Source organism: Botrytis deweyae (assembly GCF_014898535.1).
Source record: "Botrytis deweyae strain B1 chromosome Unknown BDEW_014, whole genome shotgun sequence".
Classification (NCBI taxonomy): domain Eukaryota; kingdom Fungi; phylum Ascomycota; class Leotiomycetes; order Helotiales; family Sclerotiniaceae; genus Botrytis; species Botrytis deweyae.
In genome coordinates, this window is record NW_024066221.1 from 797796 (window position 1) to 814470 (window position 16675).

At 43.3% G+C, this 16675-nt stretch overlaps 7 protein-coding genes across 7 annotated transcripts; 2 read left to right on the plus strand and 5 right to left on the minus strand.

Moving 5' to 3' along the window:
• Positions 1-122: 122 nt before the first annotated feature.
• EAE98_006669 (uncharacterized protein) lies at positions 123-1630 on the plus strand (the record flags this gene model as incomplete). The annotated part of the gene is made up of 2 exons (XM_038954292.1): positions 123-750; positions 801-1630. 2 exons carry the CDS (start codon positions 123-125, stop codon positions 1628-1630), a joined length of 1458 nt encoding a protein of 485 aa, XP_038809537.1.
• A 489-nt stretch (positions 1631-2119) lies between these two features.
• EAE98_006670 (uncharacterized protein) lies at positions 2120-3568 on the plus strand. The gene is made up of 2 exons (XM_038954293.1): positions 2120-3190; positions 3246-3568. The coding sequence occupies exons 1-2, from the start codon at positions 2219-2221 to the stop codon at positions 3372-3374; spliced, it is 1101 nt and encodes a 366-aa protein (XP_038809538.1). The 5' UTR covers positions 2120-2218; the 3' UTR covers positions 3375-3568.
• Positions 3569-3983: 415 nt separating this feature from the next.
• Positions 3984-6469, minus strand: EAE98_006671 (uncharacterized protein; the record flags this gene model as incomplete). The annotated part of the gene is made up of 14 exons (XM_038954294.1): positions 3984-4345; positions 4442-5027; positions 5077-5119; positions 5175-5307; positions 5369-5507; positions 5570-5642; positions 5692-5762; positions 5812-5888; positions 5936-5991; positions 6041-6086; positions 6142-6171; positions 6240-6283; positions 6340-6345; positions 6408-6469. The coding sequence occupies 14 exons, from the start codon at positions 6467-6469 to the stop codon at positions 3984-3986; spliced, it is 1728 nt and encodes a 575-aa protein (XP_038809539.1).
• An 894-nt stretch (positions 6470-7363) lies between these two features.
• Positions 7364-9402, minus strand: EAE98_006672 (uncharacterized protein; the record flags this gene model as incomplete). The annotated part of the gene is made up of 2 exons (XM_038954295.1): positions 7364-8876; positions 8927-9402. The coding sequence occupies 2 exons, from the start codon at positions 9400-9402 to the stop codon at positions 7364-7366; spliced, it is 1989 nt and encodes a 662-aa protein (XP_038809540.1).
• Positions 9403-9912: 510 nt separating this feature from the next.
• On the minus strand, positions 9913-11550 carry EAE98_006673 (uncharacterized protein; the record flags this gene model as incomplete). The annotated part of the gene is made up of 4 exons (XM_038954296.1): positions 9913-10485; positions 10558-10757; positions 10810-10910; positions 10958-11550. The coding sequence occupies 4 exons, from the start codon at positions 11548-11550 to the stop codon at positions 9913-9915; spliced, it is 1467 nt and encodes a 488-aa protein (XP_038809541.1).
• Positions 11551-12066: 516 nt separating this feature from the next.
• EAE98_006674 (uncharacterized protein) lies at positions 12067-13966 on the minus strand (the record flags this gene model as incomplete). Its single annotated transcript, XM_038954297.1, has 4 exons — positions 12067-12855; positions 12908-13185; positions 13238-13525; positions 13573-13966. The coding sequence occupies 4 exons, from the start codon at positions 13964-13966 to the stop codon at positions 12067-12069; spliced, it is 1749 nt and encodes a 582-aa protein (XP_038809542.1).
• Positions 13967-14574: 608 nt separating this feature from the next.
• On the minus strand, positions 14575-16470 carry EAE98_006675 (uncharacterized protein; the record flags this gene model as incomplete). The annotated part of the gene is made up of 5 exons (XM_038954298.1): positions 14575-15137; positions 15194-15462; positions 15519-15673; positions 15723-16023; positions 16080-16470. The coding sequence occupies 5 exons, from the start codon at positions 16468-16470 to the stop codon at positions 14616-14618; spliced, it is 1638 nt and encodes a 545-aa protein (XP_038809543.1). The 3' UTR covers positions 14575-14615.
• Positions 16471-16675: the final 205 nt, after the last annotated feature.

The following is a 16675-nucleotide window of genomic DNA, read 5'->3' on the forward strand; positions in this document are numbered from 1 at the left end:
AAAGTGCACCGAGAAGATTGGAGAAGTCTTCTGAGAAGATATGCATTCGATCTCTCACACACCCTGGTCCGTCTACATTTTCAGAATCAACAGCATCCTCGCCTAAACCAGCAATCGCCCCGATGTATCAACCAGAGATTCCTGCCCAACCAAAACCTACTCAAACTGTCGCAGGCATGGATTCAGCAGTGAAAAGGTCTGCAAAGACTGACCCACCAGGAGTCTCAATTTTAGGTCGTGTCTCTGCATCTATTACCGATGTACTCGGGCCTGTCAATGAAAGAGTCCTCTGTGTAGAATGTGGTAAGGATTTCGTCAGCGACCGAGCCTTTCTTGACCATTTTCAACCTACTCACGGCCATAATTTCGGAGATCTAAAACAAGCTATGATGAATAAAATAAGTCCTGGCGCGTTTATGAGTAGCCTTCCCCGTGCATGGGCAAACACAAGAGCCACAGAGCCAATGCACACAACTGGTAGTAGGCTAACTACCTCGTCTTCTTCTGAGGTACCTGCAAAAAGTCTCAATAACTCTTTTTCCATGAGCTCTTATACTGAGCATAGAAACAATGATAATGTCGCCAAACTCGCAACAAAAAAGTCTTCCAATTCCAAGTCAAGCTCGACAAGAAGTTCAGTTCCTAAATCATCCACCAAGACCATTTCCAAGGCACTAAAACGGCCAGCCGGAGTTGCGGATCTGTCTAGATTGAAGCTTCCATCCTCGAAGAGGAAACGGATGATGGGATGTATGAAAGGCGAGGTGGCGATGCATCATAGTCCAGTTGCCATTGAACAGTCAACAAGGCCCTCAGTGTTGAATGTTTCGAATCATTTGTTTCTGAAAAAGAAAACTCGACGGATCCCCCGGATCTTGATAATTCCCGAATGATTGTAGCACCCGACCCATCAAAGTCTGGTGCCGGATCAACCAGCTCTCTCATCACCACTACTGTGTCTTCTTCACTTGAAAGTGCTTCAGTCTCGCTTTCATCTAGTGTAAAGCCCGAGGCATCTCGGATTGAATCATCCTATCCCGCAGAGGCACATCCGGTGCTTTCTCCTCCTTTAAACTTTCAATCATCATCCATAGATACCCCAAGTACTAGCTCATCAATGATTACTTCTTCCAATTCACACGTTATTCCTGTTTTGGAGACCTCAATTATCAAGAGTTCGGAGACAAAATCTAGTTCAACTATCGATGAGGTGTATACTTATGCCGAGATGTGGGCTGCCACTCAATTATTCATTGATACCCCATCCAAAATCGAGCCTTCAACCGAACAAGCCGTCAATATGCCCTCGATTATCGCTGAAGCGACCGCCTCCTCAGTTATTCCAGTCATCGACCTCGACAGATGGGTTTCATCCCCCAATTTCATTGCCACCTACTCATCCACCTCTTCCTCTGTCCCAGTGATCAAAACCGAGACCGACACGGACAAGAAGCCACGGTTGAAAGTCGACGAAGATGTAAAAATTCCAGAAGCAGACATCAAGAGTTGTGAAGAGGAAGAAAGGAGACGGGAGACAGAGCTTGAGGATGCGATGAGAATTGCTGAGGCGAGAATGGAATTGCATAGAGTTAGGAGGAAGATTGAAACATTGAGGTCAGGAAGTTTGTGAATTGTGGGGAGTTAAGTAACTTCGATGGGTTACAATTTAATGATTTAACTAGGGGGTATGCTTGGGGGACACAATTATCAGTTTGGGAGCTCGCACGCGTTGTCTTATCATGATGATTTTGGTTGGCATTTTCGATTCCTTCTATTCTATTCTTCGACTTATTAATACGTGGTTTTTCTCGCAAACTTCCTTGATAGTCGAGCTCCAGATCTTTTGATAGCAGTCAACGAACATGATTGACAAGATAACTTGGTTCAAAAATCATAATTCCCGTGACTACATTGCTGAGCTAATGAATTTGACGAACGATTGTTCGGTAGGTAAAGGGGAGGCAATTTCTTATCCACATGCCGATACAGCCCGGGTGGCGTACCGTATCGTAGTTCCGAAATAGCGTTCATACGCTAAGATTAATCACGTGCCAGAGCGAATTATTGATGGAGACCCTGAAGCAATGTGAATGACCTACAGCATGGTACGGCGAGGATGCGATTACCGTACTCGTCAAGGATACGAAGTATATATAATAATCCCTCTCGATGCAATAACAGACACTGGATTAATTACTCCTAATTTACATCTTTAATAATGATGCGAAAATTTGGGCTTTTCAAGCCTTCAGGGATTCTTTCACGCATTACACCAATTCGACGTCCATTGAGTGCAAGAAGTTTCCGAACTAGAGTTCTTACAAACTACAGTCATGATTCTTCACAAGAGGTTAATATTGAGCCGCCTCCACCTCCTCAACCAAGCCCTCCAGTTCAATCCAATGTGGCTGCACTGACTATATTTACCGTGGTCGCCGTCAGTACCATATATACCACTTCGGCCATATACGAGAATCTGAATCTCCAAAAAGAGACACCGAAAATCATGGATCTGTTGATCCGAAACGAGGAAAACACGTACGATGTAAGACGCAAAATGCACGAGATGAATTATCCTCCAGGAATACTATATGCTCCGACCCCATGGCCACCCACCCACCAACTTTCCAGTCCACAGGGACGCGAAAAATTCTGGAATCGATTAATGCCCTCGGAAAAATTCACATATACCATCATGGCGACGAATATAGGAATCCATGCTCTGGGTAGTCTGGCTCCAGGATTATGGTCCAACATTTTCATGCATACACCCGGCATGAATAGAAATTTCACACTGCTCACCTGTGTATTTGGTCATGGAGGACTTGCGCATTTAGGTATGAATATGTATGGATTCCATTCTTTCATGCCGGCCTTGGGACAAGATCCCTCTTTCAAATCGAGTATTCCTCACATGACGGCTTTCTATCTCTCAACGGGTGTTGTGGGTAGTTGGGCACAAGCTTTAAGTGCGGGACTTCGACCGAATGTCGCGCCGGTGCCGTTTTTGGGAGCGAGCGGTGCGATATTTGCTTTGATTGGTGCGTTTGCTATGCAACACCCAGAAGCTCAGTTTCAGATTCTGTTTATCCCGTATCCGTTTGCGGCGCAGGAGTTGTTGGGTGCAGTTATGTTGTTTGATTTACTGGGTGTTTGTGGTGCTTATAAAACTCTTAGATTGGGACACGCGGTAAGAATTTCTTGAGAATTTTCAGATGACATGTGGCTAATTTTGAATGGTTTAGGCGCATTTGAGTGGTGCTCTGATGGGTTTGGGATATGTGTATTTTGATTGCGAGAGGAATATTTGGAGACCTCTTTGTAGAGGTGTTTATAAATGGTTTGGAATGAGAAAGTGGGAGAAGAGGGTTTAGCGGTACTTCGAAGATGAGTGGGACAGGGTAGCCTAATATGGCTCCTATTACCAGAGGCAATGTAGAAGAATCATGAGTAGAGATTAGATTTTCACCACTCATAGTTGGCCATTACTTGCGTCGGCGTTTAGGTATTGATGTTCCCCTCATATAGTTAATAAACGATTTGTTAGTAGAAAAAGGCTTGACTCCCAGCATCTAAAAGATCTCCATAAACTCGTCGGGAGTGAGTTGACATGTGACAAAGCAGGCAATTCAGACCGAGTGAATAGATTTATTCGATGAAATTGGTATATAAAGTGCATTGATATCCGCAACCATCATAAAATGTGATCATAACATTACCTCCTCTCGACCCCCTCTTCCCAACGACATGTCCCCATTGGCCCGCAGAACTCTTCATGCCATGCCATACTATGAAGAGAGAACAACAACTTGAATCATAACTCTTTAACAACAATATCCCATCTGATCACTCACACTCCCCATCTCACTCTTGTCCCTCTCATTCCCCATAAAATGTCTCGAAGACATCAATACCCTCTCAATCCCCGCACCGCCTCGTAGTCCAACTCCCTTCTTCTTACCAGCCCCTGTGAATTATGGACTTTAATTTCGGACCTGCGCTTTCGGTGCACCCGCGTGTTCAATATGTTCTTCCTCAGTCGTGGTATTTGTAACCTCTCTCTTCCTCAGATTATCATTACCAGCTTCGACGTCAGGAATAGTAGCAGCGGCTTTCTCATTGTTAGTGTTGACATTAGTACCAGGGCCTCCTCGAAGCGATCCAGTATTTGATTCCACATCTCCTTTATGAGCCATTGCAGTAACCCCAAACAGATCGTCCATTTTTTCAAGCGAGAGACCCTTAGTTTCAGGGATGAGGAACCAAACGAAGAAAAACATGCTGAAGCAGAAGGTGCCGAAGATGAAGTAAGTTCCGTACCCGGCACGGCCGACTGTTACCAACACTTTCTGGATGTCAGTTGATTCAAAAACGATATTAAGACAATTGGGAACGTGAAGAAGAATATACAAAGTCGGGGAAAGAAAGAGGAAATACTCACTAGTAGGAACTGCCTTTGCAACCACAAAATTAAACAACCACTGGGTCGCCGCCGCAATCGCTACATTCAACGCTCTCAATCTCGCAGTCGGTATCTCACTAACAATAATCCAACAACAAGGTCCCCATCCAAATTGAAAGAACCCAGCAAATAGATAGATACAAGTCAAAGCGAAATATCCTACGGGAGGTATGACAGCACCCTTAAGCGGCGGATCAAATCGCACGTAGAAACCAATAACAAACATAGCGCATCCTTGTGCAATACTAGTCCAGAGTAAAGATTTTCTTCTTCCAAGAGAATCGGCGGCTAGGAGGAGGAAAGCAGCACAGGTTGCCATCTTTACAATTCCATAGACACCAGTTGCGAATAGTCCGGATGTGGTGGAGTCAATACCGAGATTCAAAAAGATCTTTGGAGCGTAGTAGTTGATGGCGTTGGTGCCGGTCATTTGTTGACAGATCATTAGTCCTATGGATATCAATGCTCGGTTGCGATTTCCTTTTATTGTCCACATTTCTTTCATGAGATCAAGGAAACTAGCGCCGCCGATTAGTCGACGCTCGTTTTCGAGTTGTTCGGCCATCTAAGGTAGAGTTAGTAAATTTTCAATTAGCCGGGTGGTGGGATCATACTTCTTCTAATTCCATGCGAACGTATGGATGATCGGGTGGTAGACTCGCTTGGGTTAGTAGTGCTTCTAAGAGTTTCATGAAGATAGCAATTAGCTTACTTGGAAACTTTTGACAAGACCGCAGTAGCCTTTTCCCAATTGTCTTGGCGAGCCAACCACCGAGGAGATTCATGGCACAAGAAGATTCCTACGAATAGGAAAATTGCTGGCAACATTTGTAAAGCAAGTGAAACTAAGAAATGAAAAGTTAGTGTTTCGCTCGCTATAGTTGAGCCTTAAAGGAGTAGCATTACCGATCCATGCTGTATCGCCTTTGAGGTGCAATAAGGCGCCGTAGTTGATCCAAAAACTCAACATAGTCCCAGTAGCAATGAACAGTTGATACATTCCGGTGAGAGCACCTCTGATAGCTCTTGGTGCATTTTCACTGACCTGAAGGTAATCAATTGATTAATTTAAAATCTCAAAAAGAGGAGGAATTCGGTGGAGCATACATAAAGTGGTGTAAGCATACTAGCAGCTCCAACACCTAGTCCTCCAACCAATCTACCGACATACAATGCTGAACTATAAATCTTTAGCCATCGACCGAAACTTGTAAGTCATTTTCACTCACATATGCCCATCTGATGCACATTGAATAATGACTCCTAGAATCGTGATACCGGCAGCAAGGAGTAACGCAGGCTTTGACTTATCAGTAAACCAACTTTATGAATCCCATAGGGGTCATTACCTTTCGTCCCCATCGATCTGCAACATAGTAGGAAACCAGTGATCCAAAGAAACAACCTGCTTGCAATGTACTGACGACTATTTTTTTTTAGAATCAAGCTCCAAACTCATGTTTCAAAACTCACTATTCGATGCAAGATTCGCTTGCGCAACACTACTAAGCGTGTCGATATGATATTTCCTATTCTCGTCAATAACTTACTCAGTGTAGTATAGGAGTGTCAACATACTTTGTGAAAGCCGGCATAACAATAACACCTCCAATTGTACCGATATCTACGCGATTCAGTATCCCTTGTCTTCAAGCTTTCGAATCCTGAGTTGAACGTACCCCAACCAAAAAGCATGCCACCGAAACAAGCTATGTAAAGGTTAGTGAATATTCTGCCATCACATTTCTTCTCGAGGCCGCAAAAGTTGTGCGCATACCAGAACATGCTAAGAAGAAAACTCTCCATCCATAGATTTCCGGGCTATTCAGAGATTCCAATTAGTTCAGAGAATTTCGCGAAGACGCATATATGCTTACGGGTCCCTGTCATATAGAAGTTAGTACCAATTATCAATTCTCAATTAGTTCAAGGTCTCTGCACATACGTTCTCATAGATTCATTCTTCACAATCTTCATCAAAAACCTTTGTCCAAGTCCGACCGCCATCTTGACGAGTCTATTCGTGTAATCTGAGAAATGATTGAGCTGTTTCAATCAGAACGTTTCTCATTGACACCGAAAATGTAATGAAATCTCGACGTGTCGATTTCAATAATAACGTGTACGAAGAAAAAGTTGAGCCTCTGCAGGAAAGTCGTACCTCTGGAGGTCTAGTCTGCCATCACAATTGTGGTCGAATACAACCATATAATATCATCCAATTTACCCTATACCCCATCATCCCAAAGGAGAAACGATTCTCCATCTAGCAACCGAGACCGATAACTCCATAACTATCTTCCATCTTGGCCAGCAATTGGCCAAGGGAGCCAAGTATATCCCCTCTTAACCTCAGAATCCCCACCCCCAGATTTCTGACACCCTGGTTAAATTGTCTACATCTTTACATGGGATAAATCCCACGTTCTATTAATCCAACCAATATAATTCCCCATTGTAGGTTCTGCATGACCATATCTGGGGTTAATAACCGGCTGGGCGCATGTAAAAGTCTCGCGTATCCGTGCGTTGTAATCCGTTTGCAGTTTGGTGTGTGGAGCCCCGCATACAGAAGGATGGATGATCTTGTTGTGTTGAACAGGGGGTGTGGATTATAAGAACCTGGAAGGATATTTATCCAGCAATCCCAATTAAGAAGGACGTTCGAGTAGAAGGCATGAGAGCTTGGCTTGGAGCGCCACGCATCAAATGCCAAATCAGTGTGAACAGATCGCTTGTAAAATGTGAATATGGTTCACGCGAGTTGAGGTGATAGATAAGGTTGTACTATGTCACACTATTTTCTGACTGAGTCGAGGACGTCTAGGCATACATGTCTTGGAAACAAATAAATACCTAGAATATCTCATCGTCTATAAAACCTACCAAATGATAACTCACTCAATTTCTCATCTCATTCATCAGCCACCCGGGAACGACAGGTTTATTTTTCCACCCATCAAGATAGTTCTCTGCTTCCCCAGAGGGCTTAGCATATATACCAGTCACAAACCAAGACACACTTCCTTTTTCCAACGTGATCTGTAATGTAGGTATCACGGTACGACTTTCAACCAAATTAGAATTTGGGTCAGCATTAACGAGCATCGCCGTGCGACTGCTTTCACCATCACTTTCGAGTGCAGCTATTCCAACCGCCCCTTTCGATACAGCAAAGGCACCGACTGAGCCTGGCGAACTACCTTCAGGTGTGTTGAGATCGTAATTTCCAATGATCTTGGGAATTGTACCTTCATTTTTGGCTGAGTCGTAAAGATCAAGGGAGCGACCATCCGGTCTTCGTTCGTTATAAATTGCGAATGCGCCATCTGCCGTCATGATTTCTCTTCCAGCTTCTATCTTGTGAACTCGAAGATGCCAGTTTGGAGTTTCGTCGACGGGAGGTATGAGATAAGTCTTGATAGTAACATCTGGGAACGGTTTCCAGATAGACTTCAATACTGATTGTTTATCGTGCGTCTCAATGTCTGCTGTCTCGCAAAGTCGGCGGGTTTTCCAAACTTCACCTCCATCATCAGATAAACCGAGCTGTGAAGCCAATGCAAATTGTTCCAACGAAAAGCATCCTGTAGGTACGGAATAACCATATGCGCCACTGTACGCAAAAGATCCATACTTTGCATGTGTTCCTCTCATAGGATATGAACATGCTTGACCTGAAGAGAGTATCATCTTGTGACCTCCAAGGTAGCTGATGATATGTCCAGGATGTTTCAAAGCTTTGATGGCTGGGAGCAAGTTCGTTGGGTATGGTTCTTCTTCCGATGTCCAGAATGGGTGATCCTGGGGAACAGCCAAACAAATGAATGCCAAACATGCCCAATATGGACTTCCTGGTGAATTATAATTTTCCGACATGAACATGTTTGGAAAAGAATATCCCACAGTCAAGGTTCCAGTAGGACTCCAAATTTGATCTTGAGTTTGCCACCATCTGAGATTTCTCAATAACAATCCCTTGACAATACCCCATGTCAATGGTTCTGGCAATTCAACATCAGCATATGCTAAAGCACCCCAGAATGAAGACATAGCGAATCGGTATCCGACACTTCTTCCAAATGGTGTTGCTCTTCCTTCTTCATCGAAATAATGAATGAAGTCTAATGCATAATCTTGAGCTCGTTTCTTGAACTCTGCAGCCTTTTCTGGATCCTCATCGCCTGCCAACTTTGCATATAATAGTTGAAGGAATTGTATAGCAAAACTTCCACTGTAATAATCTTGTTGCCAAATCCCCTCAGGTCCATCATTTGACCATCCCTCTCCTCGGAAGAAAGAATTCAAATGAACGATATCTTGCTCGATCTTCTCTTGTGAAAATTTCCCTCCGTTCTTCTTCAATCCTAGATTTGCAAAGACTCGAAACCACAACCAATTTGTATTCGGCATGCTAGAACTGGTCAATACTTTGCCTTGGTTCCCATTTTCATCAAAACTCACTTCTTACTATTGATTGAATTTCCCAACCACGTCTCCACATTCCCTCTCTCTTTCTCACTCAATTTCTCCCAGAAAACCGGTGCAACAGCCAATGCAAATCCCAAAGGACACATCTCCACCATTCTTTGATCATTATCTCTGGGCTCTCCCCAAAATTCCTCATTTTCGGGATCAGTACCTTTTTTCAATCCCTCAATCCACCATTCCGTCCCTTCGTATTCTCCTCCCCCAGCTAGAAGCGAACTTAATCCCCATAATGGTCGACAAAACCCTTCAATCTCAGCAGCACGCGCATCGAAACGGACGGCAGTGGAACCAGGTACACGGATCAAAGCTTTTTGCGGGGAGAAATGAGGTTTGAGGGGATCAAGAAGGGTTTTGAGGAGATTTTGAACAGATGTTCGATCATTGATGGAAATGAGGGAGAAGGGATGTTTGGTGTGGTAGCCCAATGTTAGTTGTTTCTGGGATGCCATGATGAAGGATATTGACGCGAATTTGAACTTGAGTCCGCAGCAAGCCAAACTCAAGATGTAAAATGAAAGGAAGAAGACGAGTACCTACATGATGATATTTAGATTCTATGATGACATGCTTACCTCGTAAGAATGATATGCCGACAGCAAACATCTACATTGAGTGTGTTGCATCGCGTTGAGTGGGACGCGGTCGTCCGGGGATAAATTGAGGTGGGGGAAGTGCATGCAGGCTAAATTCAATCACTAAACGCACACCCTGTCTATCGACATCGATCTCGCCCCGCCTTGAACTATTTTGTAGAGTTGAAGAGCTACCCAGCTAGTATTTGTAAAGCTTGATACGTAACACATTAGAATTATACATCGACCATATCTTGGTGTAGTCAAATCCTACAAGAGCCACGACTTGCACCAACGCTAGCCACCTTCTTGAGCTACATCCGAGCCACAGCTTCTGAACATTCGTCTCTACACAACATCTGCGTGATGATAGTTATGATGTCTCTCCTATCCTCTGATTCGCACGAACTCAGCAGCCGTTTGTCGCAATATTTCTTCCGCCATCTCCAAATAAATTGAATCCTCGGGGTTAGCATTTGGCGTTGATGGCTCCAGAAGGACTACAGCATCTACGAGCTCGATCAGATCCTTATTCATTCCTGTTTTCTTACTGATAATCATAGCCTTCTCGTCGAGTATTCCGGAACCTATTGTTTCTTGTCTGGTCGTAGCATTGTTAGTAGTATCCGCATCAATTGGCTCCTGCGCGATCTTTCGTCTCTTTGCCAACGGCTCTCCAGAGGCCACCTCTGCATGACCTAAATGAGGATGCTCCTCTTTCATCCTTTGCTTTCCGGTTATCTTGCAGTTGGAATTCCGTGTGAGAACTTTGTTTGGGAGTTTCATCTCCTGCTTGATCGCGTTCGGTGGACCTTGAGATTTGGGTTTGATTTTGGCCAATTCGCGAGGATGGGCAGATTGCTGGGCAGTGCCATCTTCATCCGGAATGATCGATCTGTTATCAGGCAAAACACGAAAGTATCTTTTGATCACTCCTCTCTCAAATTTTCTCTGTTCTTTCTATATTTCCATATATTAGCGAAAGTCATCTGTTGGTGTTAAAGATTGACATGCCTGCAAGCTCCAAAACACAGTTTCTCTCTCTGATGGCTGCATATCACTCCATGGAAGCCATTCTTTAGACTCACGTTCAAAGCCGGGGGAAAACTCTCTGCGCGATCTGCAAAAAATTTGTAATTCTCTTAAGGCGCATCGGCGCTCTATGTCAGTAAGAGACTTCCAAGGGCTGTGATAGAGGGGAGAAGGGTCAACGTCTGGACGGCTGAGAAAGCCTAAGTAATACGGTCAGTAATGTATAGTCGATGAATGGTGAGGAAGACATACCGAAATTACGATAGGTGAAATGAAATTTGAGGGGATCCGAAGTAGTGAACTCGTAGGATGAGACTACAGATTCTTTAGTCGCTATTCGATTTTGACCCAACCTTGAGATGTCAGATTAGAAAGAAGCTTGAAGAATTTGAAATCTTACCCGATAGAGTTTGTGATTCCTTGTTCCTTGAAACTCGACTTGTCTACCTTCTCGGCATTCCACAAGGCTGTGGTGGTATTTTTTGAGAGGTAATTGTTTGGTATTGGAGAAATTCTTCGACGATTAAGTCTGACGAAAAAGCTTCCGAGGTCGATAGGATTAACGCCGATTATATCAGTCTGACCCGACAGAGTTTCATCGATTTTGAGTTCCTTGAAGACAAATGGAGCGCCGATGACATTTTCACCGTAGTTGCTCATGTTTACACAACCGATCTCCATTCTCAGATCTTGTTTGGTGCGTGCATGATCTGGGTTTGGGTCATTCAAAACTGCTAGACCGCAGTAAGTACTCTGTCCCTTGAAATAAAGGTTTGCCTCGACTGCATCAAATTGCTGGAAGCAAAAACCAGCCTTCAAAGTGATCTGAATCTTGAACATAATTCCAGGATACGCGGTAATGTAACGTTCAGTTTCTCCGTCGCCATGTATCTTTTGATCTCCTAACATGATATACTCTTCGAAGGACTGACCTGTCACAGCGTTGACGATCTGAACCTCATACTCATTACCACCCTCTGTTAGGATGGCCATGATGAGAATTGCAGTATGTGATTTGTCGATGTGTTGTTGATTGAAAGAAAGTCGGATGTGGTTGTGGAGGATAGCAGAAATTGACTTAGCGTATCTCACTAGTACCCGGTAAAGTGAACGAAGATTTAAAGATCAAGAGAAAAAAATGAGGAAGTACCTAGAAGTGAACGCGAAAAGAAAAACAGATGACTTGAGGTTTACATGTTGTATTGTGGGAAGCAAGGAAAAGCGCTGGCATCATTCCTTTTCTCAAGACATTACTCTCGTGCTATCCCTAGGTTACTACACACCAACTGCATGAATACATCTCCACCAATTCAACGGTTGGACATCATTTTACTTTTGTTATTACTACTATGCTATGTGACTTCACAATCAAGAAGTTAGGATACAATAGGCTGAGTCCAGCACAAAATCAACACAATCGCCTTCCACATCAACAGCTTCATCATTGCACCCCAGATTCCAGAAATACATCCCCATATCCCCAAACAACATACACAAAATAAAAGCCATCTACTCCGTCTTGATTCTTTTATTAGTCTTCGCCTCTGCATCCTCGATCTTTTTTGTGATTTCATCCATCTTTCGTTTCTTTTCCAACAACTCAATATCTCTCTGAAGATTTTCTTTCTCCTCCCTCAACTTTTGCAATTCTTTCAATTCCTGTAAATCTTCATCCACATTTACAACCAATGGCTTCGTAGCTCGTACGGGCTCAGAACGTCTTACAGTTTTGAAAACTTTGGTCTCGGATACAAACATAACTTCATCGTCTGAATCAAGTGAGATAACATCGATGGGTTCGGCCTTGACATATGCAGCGGAAGTTTGAGAAGCAGCCGCTTGGGAATTGAGTCTATCAATCTGGCTGATCAAGCTATCACGAATGCTTTCGAGCTTGACTTCGACTCCTGGAATCACTGTCTTATTTCTGTGCGGTGTAGTAATGTTGGAGTGAGCAGACTCTGTAGCAGAATCGTCTGGGATGACTACTGGCGATTCAATTGCCAGAGGTAGTCTCATATTGAGTGAAGTTGCATCTCCTACGCTTTCCGCCACGTCTTTAATTGGATACGGTGACGAGTATGCTAAAGCACCTACTAGTCCTAATCTATTTCCGTCAGATGGTGAGTTTGAGGGTGCTAGTGCTTCTCGTCCGGCAGGTATTTGATTAGGCGAAACTTTCTCTGGTACCCCTCCTAACTCAGCAGATTCATCTTCTCCATTAAATAACATGACATCGCCACCCATAGATGTGTACTGAAAGTTTTTTTCGCCTCGTTCACGGGCTTTTCTTCGTTCCTGATAATATTTGTTAGCGTCATATTGTCTGTATGCATAGATTTGGAAATACCTGAAGAATATCGAATGTTTCGCGTTGCTCGGTACCATACATTTTATGCCACGCACGCCATTCTCTAGGCAGATTCTTTGCAAGATGAGTTTTACGTCGGTTGACTTTGGATCCAAAACTTTGCCCGACTTCGTTTCCCTTGATGGCCTTCCAATGAGTCTTTTCCAAATCCTGAAGGTGCGCAACTGCCATCTTTCTCTCTTCTCTCTTGAGGGCGTCCCAATCATAAACGTGTAGCAATACTGGGTATTTGGCGATGTTATCATTTTCAAAAAACTCTGCACATTATGTCAGTGATAAGATATCGATCTGCCCAGAACGCGTAAATACCAGCGGGTCGCGGAAAGAATTTAAACCCCTCCATGCAATGGACACATCGCCAATCTTTCCTAGTGCGGTCTGGCTTTCTAGGTAACGTAAGGTTTGGAGACGCATTGGAGTTTTGAGGCTCAGAAAAAAGTCTTGCGCAATTCTTCTTCCAGCTTATTATCACTTCTTTGTACTCGTCGTCAGATAATGTGACCATAAAGCTCTCAAAGAAGACAACGTCAACTTGGAAAGCTGGAATTCCTTTTGGAAGTGCATCTACAGCTCCAGTATCATTGGACTGTTCTTTATCTGTCATTGTAAGCTTAGAATGATCATACGTGCAATTATCCATTTACCTGTCTCCAACTCCACATTCCTAAACACAAACTTTGAGCCTCGCGGTCTTCCATGAATCTCTACATTGGCGTACCGAATTGCTTGGACAAGATCTTTTTCTGTTTTTGTTTTATTGATTCCATGGAGAGGCATCTTAAATTCAGCGTAAGAAACTTCCTTGCCGTCCATACACATCTTGGCTTGAATAAGATCGTATTTGCCGAAATCAAAACCCTCCTTTAAGGTGACCTCGACATAATACGTAGCTTTAGACTCTGCCATAATATATCTTTCATCATGCGGATTGGGAGACCCTTCACTAGGTTTGAGTTTGGCGTATTCGTCATAATATTTACCTGGATGCTTTTTAACACGTACTTCGATCTCGCCCTCTATACCAGACATGATAGCCATGATGAGCAACGCTTCTGAGTTGGTAAATTCGTGTTCGTGATACTCGAAGGCTTTATTGAAGACTGAGAAATACAATTCTTGATTCGGAAATATGCTGAGGTCTTTTCAGTCTGGAAACTCGCAAAGCGTGAAAAGTGATTGTGATATATAAAAATTAGCAAGAATAGAAAAGACTCTAATTTGATCCATCAATCAAAATATATACATACCAGATGCTGCCAGGAATAAGTTTTATAGGGTAATTACAAGATTCACAACTTCCAGTAAGGCTGCGTTGATTGAAATTTGAAGGTGGAAAGAAAAGGTGAAGGCGAAGGTGAAGCGAAAGAGAAGGATATTGAAGAGTCACGGGACTTGAAGTGAATGATCACAATGAATGTCACCTAGCAAGTGTAATTACAAATCATTGTGTGTAGAATAAGAATATCATGGGGTTATTCATATTATATACTTCACTCGCTGGTGAAATAGTAAGATTGAGCCTCTGTATTGCCACTGATTAAGAACCAAGGTAAAGAGAGTTGTAAAAACAAAATGATAAGTATATTGGAACCTCTCTCTACGAAAATATATTCAACCCATAAACAATGTCCGTCGCCGACCAGATGAGACCAAATAACTTAATATCATTGAGAATTAGACCTTTCGATCATTCTGTCTTGATTCGCTTCTTAGATCTCGCTGCATCAATTTTCTCCTGCAAAGCATCACGCTCCCGCTTCATTTTGATAACTCTCTCTTCTTGCGCGATATCTTCCTTCAGTTTCTCAAGTGCGGCCTCTTCCTTTCTCAACTCCTCATCTGCAAATGTAATCTCTTCTTCAATCTCTTCTTCCTTTGGAGCTAGGCTTAAGATTGGATTCTTAGTCTCAGAGACAATGATAATCGAATCATCGTCCTCGTCAATATTGATTATCCCGTGCTTGCTGATATTTACGCCTGTGGTCTGTTGTGCGTCGAGGGAGTTTGCCGTAGCGCGTTGGATTTCTTCATGCTTGATGCGTACGCCTTCTTTACCAGACTTAGCCCTCTCTTGTTTCTTGTCATCTCTACCCCTCTCGAGAGAGTTTCTGGAAGGCTTATCGTTTTCTTCGTCTAAAGAAATGATTTCCCCCATGAAGTTTTTATACTCACGCTGAATGATACCTCGCTGGCGGTTTTTCTTATCTGTCTGTCGAAGCGAGTCATTGGTTGCTCCTGGAAATAAAAAGATGGAATGAAACATACTTGAAGCTTATCAAACACCCTTTGTTTCTCAGCAGCGTACATTTTGTCCCAATGACGCCATTCCCATGGATCATCTTCCGACTTGATCCTGCTACCTACATTGGGGAGTATCAAGCCAGTCTCTTTCTCTCGATCTTCACGCCATTGCTTCTTGCTCAATTCTTGCAACTCAGTTAAGGCGATTTTTCTTTCGTTCTCATTCAACATACCCCAAGAATAACAGTGAAGGGGCGGAGGGTACTTGATGATGCCCACCACTTCCAGGAACTCTGTACGTCATGCCAGTCAGTAAGTTGCCGTACAATTTGGTAGAGAGCTGGCTAACCTGCAGCCCTGCAATGAAACTCGAATGTCCCGGAGCAAGGTAGGGCTTTATACGTTGTAGTAGTACGCTCTGGTGGTTGAGGCTCTACAATAAGTCCCTTTTTATGCATAGAGTCTCTTGCTGGAACGTTCGGCTGCTTTGTTCCTCCAGAAAATCTAGATATGTCAGCCGTTGTCCTTTTGAGAGCATCGCGAATCAAACTACCCGATGGCCGAGCGGATGCCACGTTTTTTAAAGCTATCCTTGTCAACCTTTTTGACGTCCCAGAGATTTCGAGTGTTGGGCTGAATGACTGCAGGATCAACGACTCTGTCTTGAGGTCCGAGAGCGGACGTATTGTGCTCAACACTTGCAGAAGCGTGCTGGAACTCCAATACTGCCTTGTCGTATTCATCATCGGATAGTTTGACGGTGTGCTTCTTATATAAGAATAGCCTGACTGAAAATGTCACGAGACTATCCGGATGAATGCCCAAAACATCCGTCTCGTCGGAAAGATCTTCATCTACAACAATAAGCTTTAGACATTGAACAATCGTAAGCATTGAATAATTCACTAACCTATTTCAATTTGTCTGAAAAAAAATCTTGCCCCAAGTACCTTTTCTCCATCAACTCCCACATAAGCATACTGAATATTTCTGACAATATCCTCCTTCAACTTTCTTGTGTATTTGTGTTCCCAAAAGGAAGTACCTGAAATCCGCTTATCTCGACCAGAGAAGTGCAAATTAGCACCCATAACGTCATTATCACCAAAATCAAAACCTGCTTTCAATGTGACTTCGATATAGTATGTGGTGTCCGGCTCTGCAACGATATACCTCTCTCGCTCGGTATCAGTGCCTCTCTCCTTGCGTTCAACTTTAATGTATTCATCATAATATGTGTCGTCCGGGTATCTCTTGATTCGGACCTCGACTTCACCTTGGCTTGTATTCAAGATAGCCATACTGAGCGACACTAGAGATTTTGCGTGTTTATGCTTTTATAAGTTGAGAACTGAATTAATAAAGATTGGAAGCTTTGCGGTGCGAAGCAATCAAATCGAGTATCAGGTGGAAGAGTTTTGGAAGTGTGGAAAGCTGATTATCATGAAATGTCAGTAGGAAGTAAATGATCTCAAAACAACGAAAAACTATCCGAGAGGAATCAAC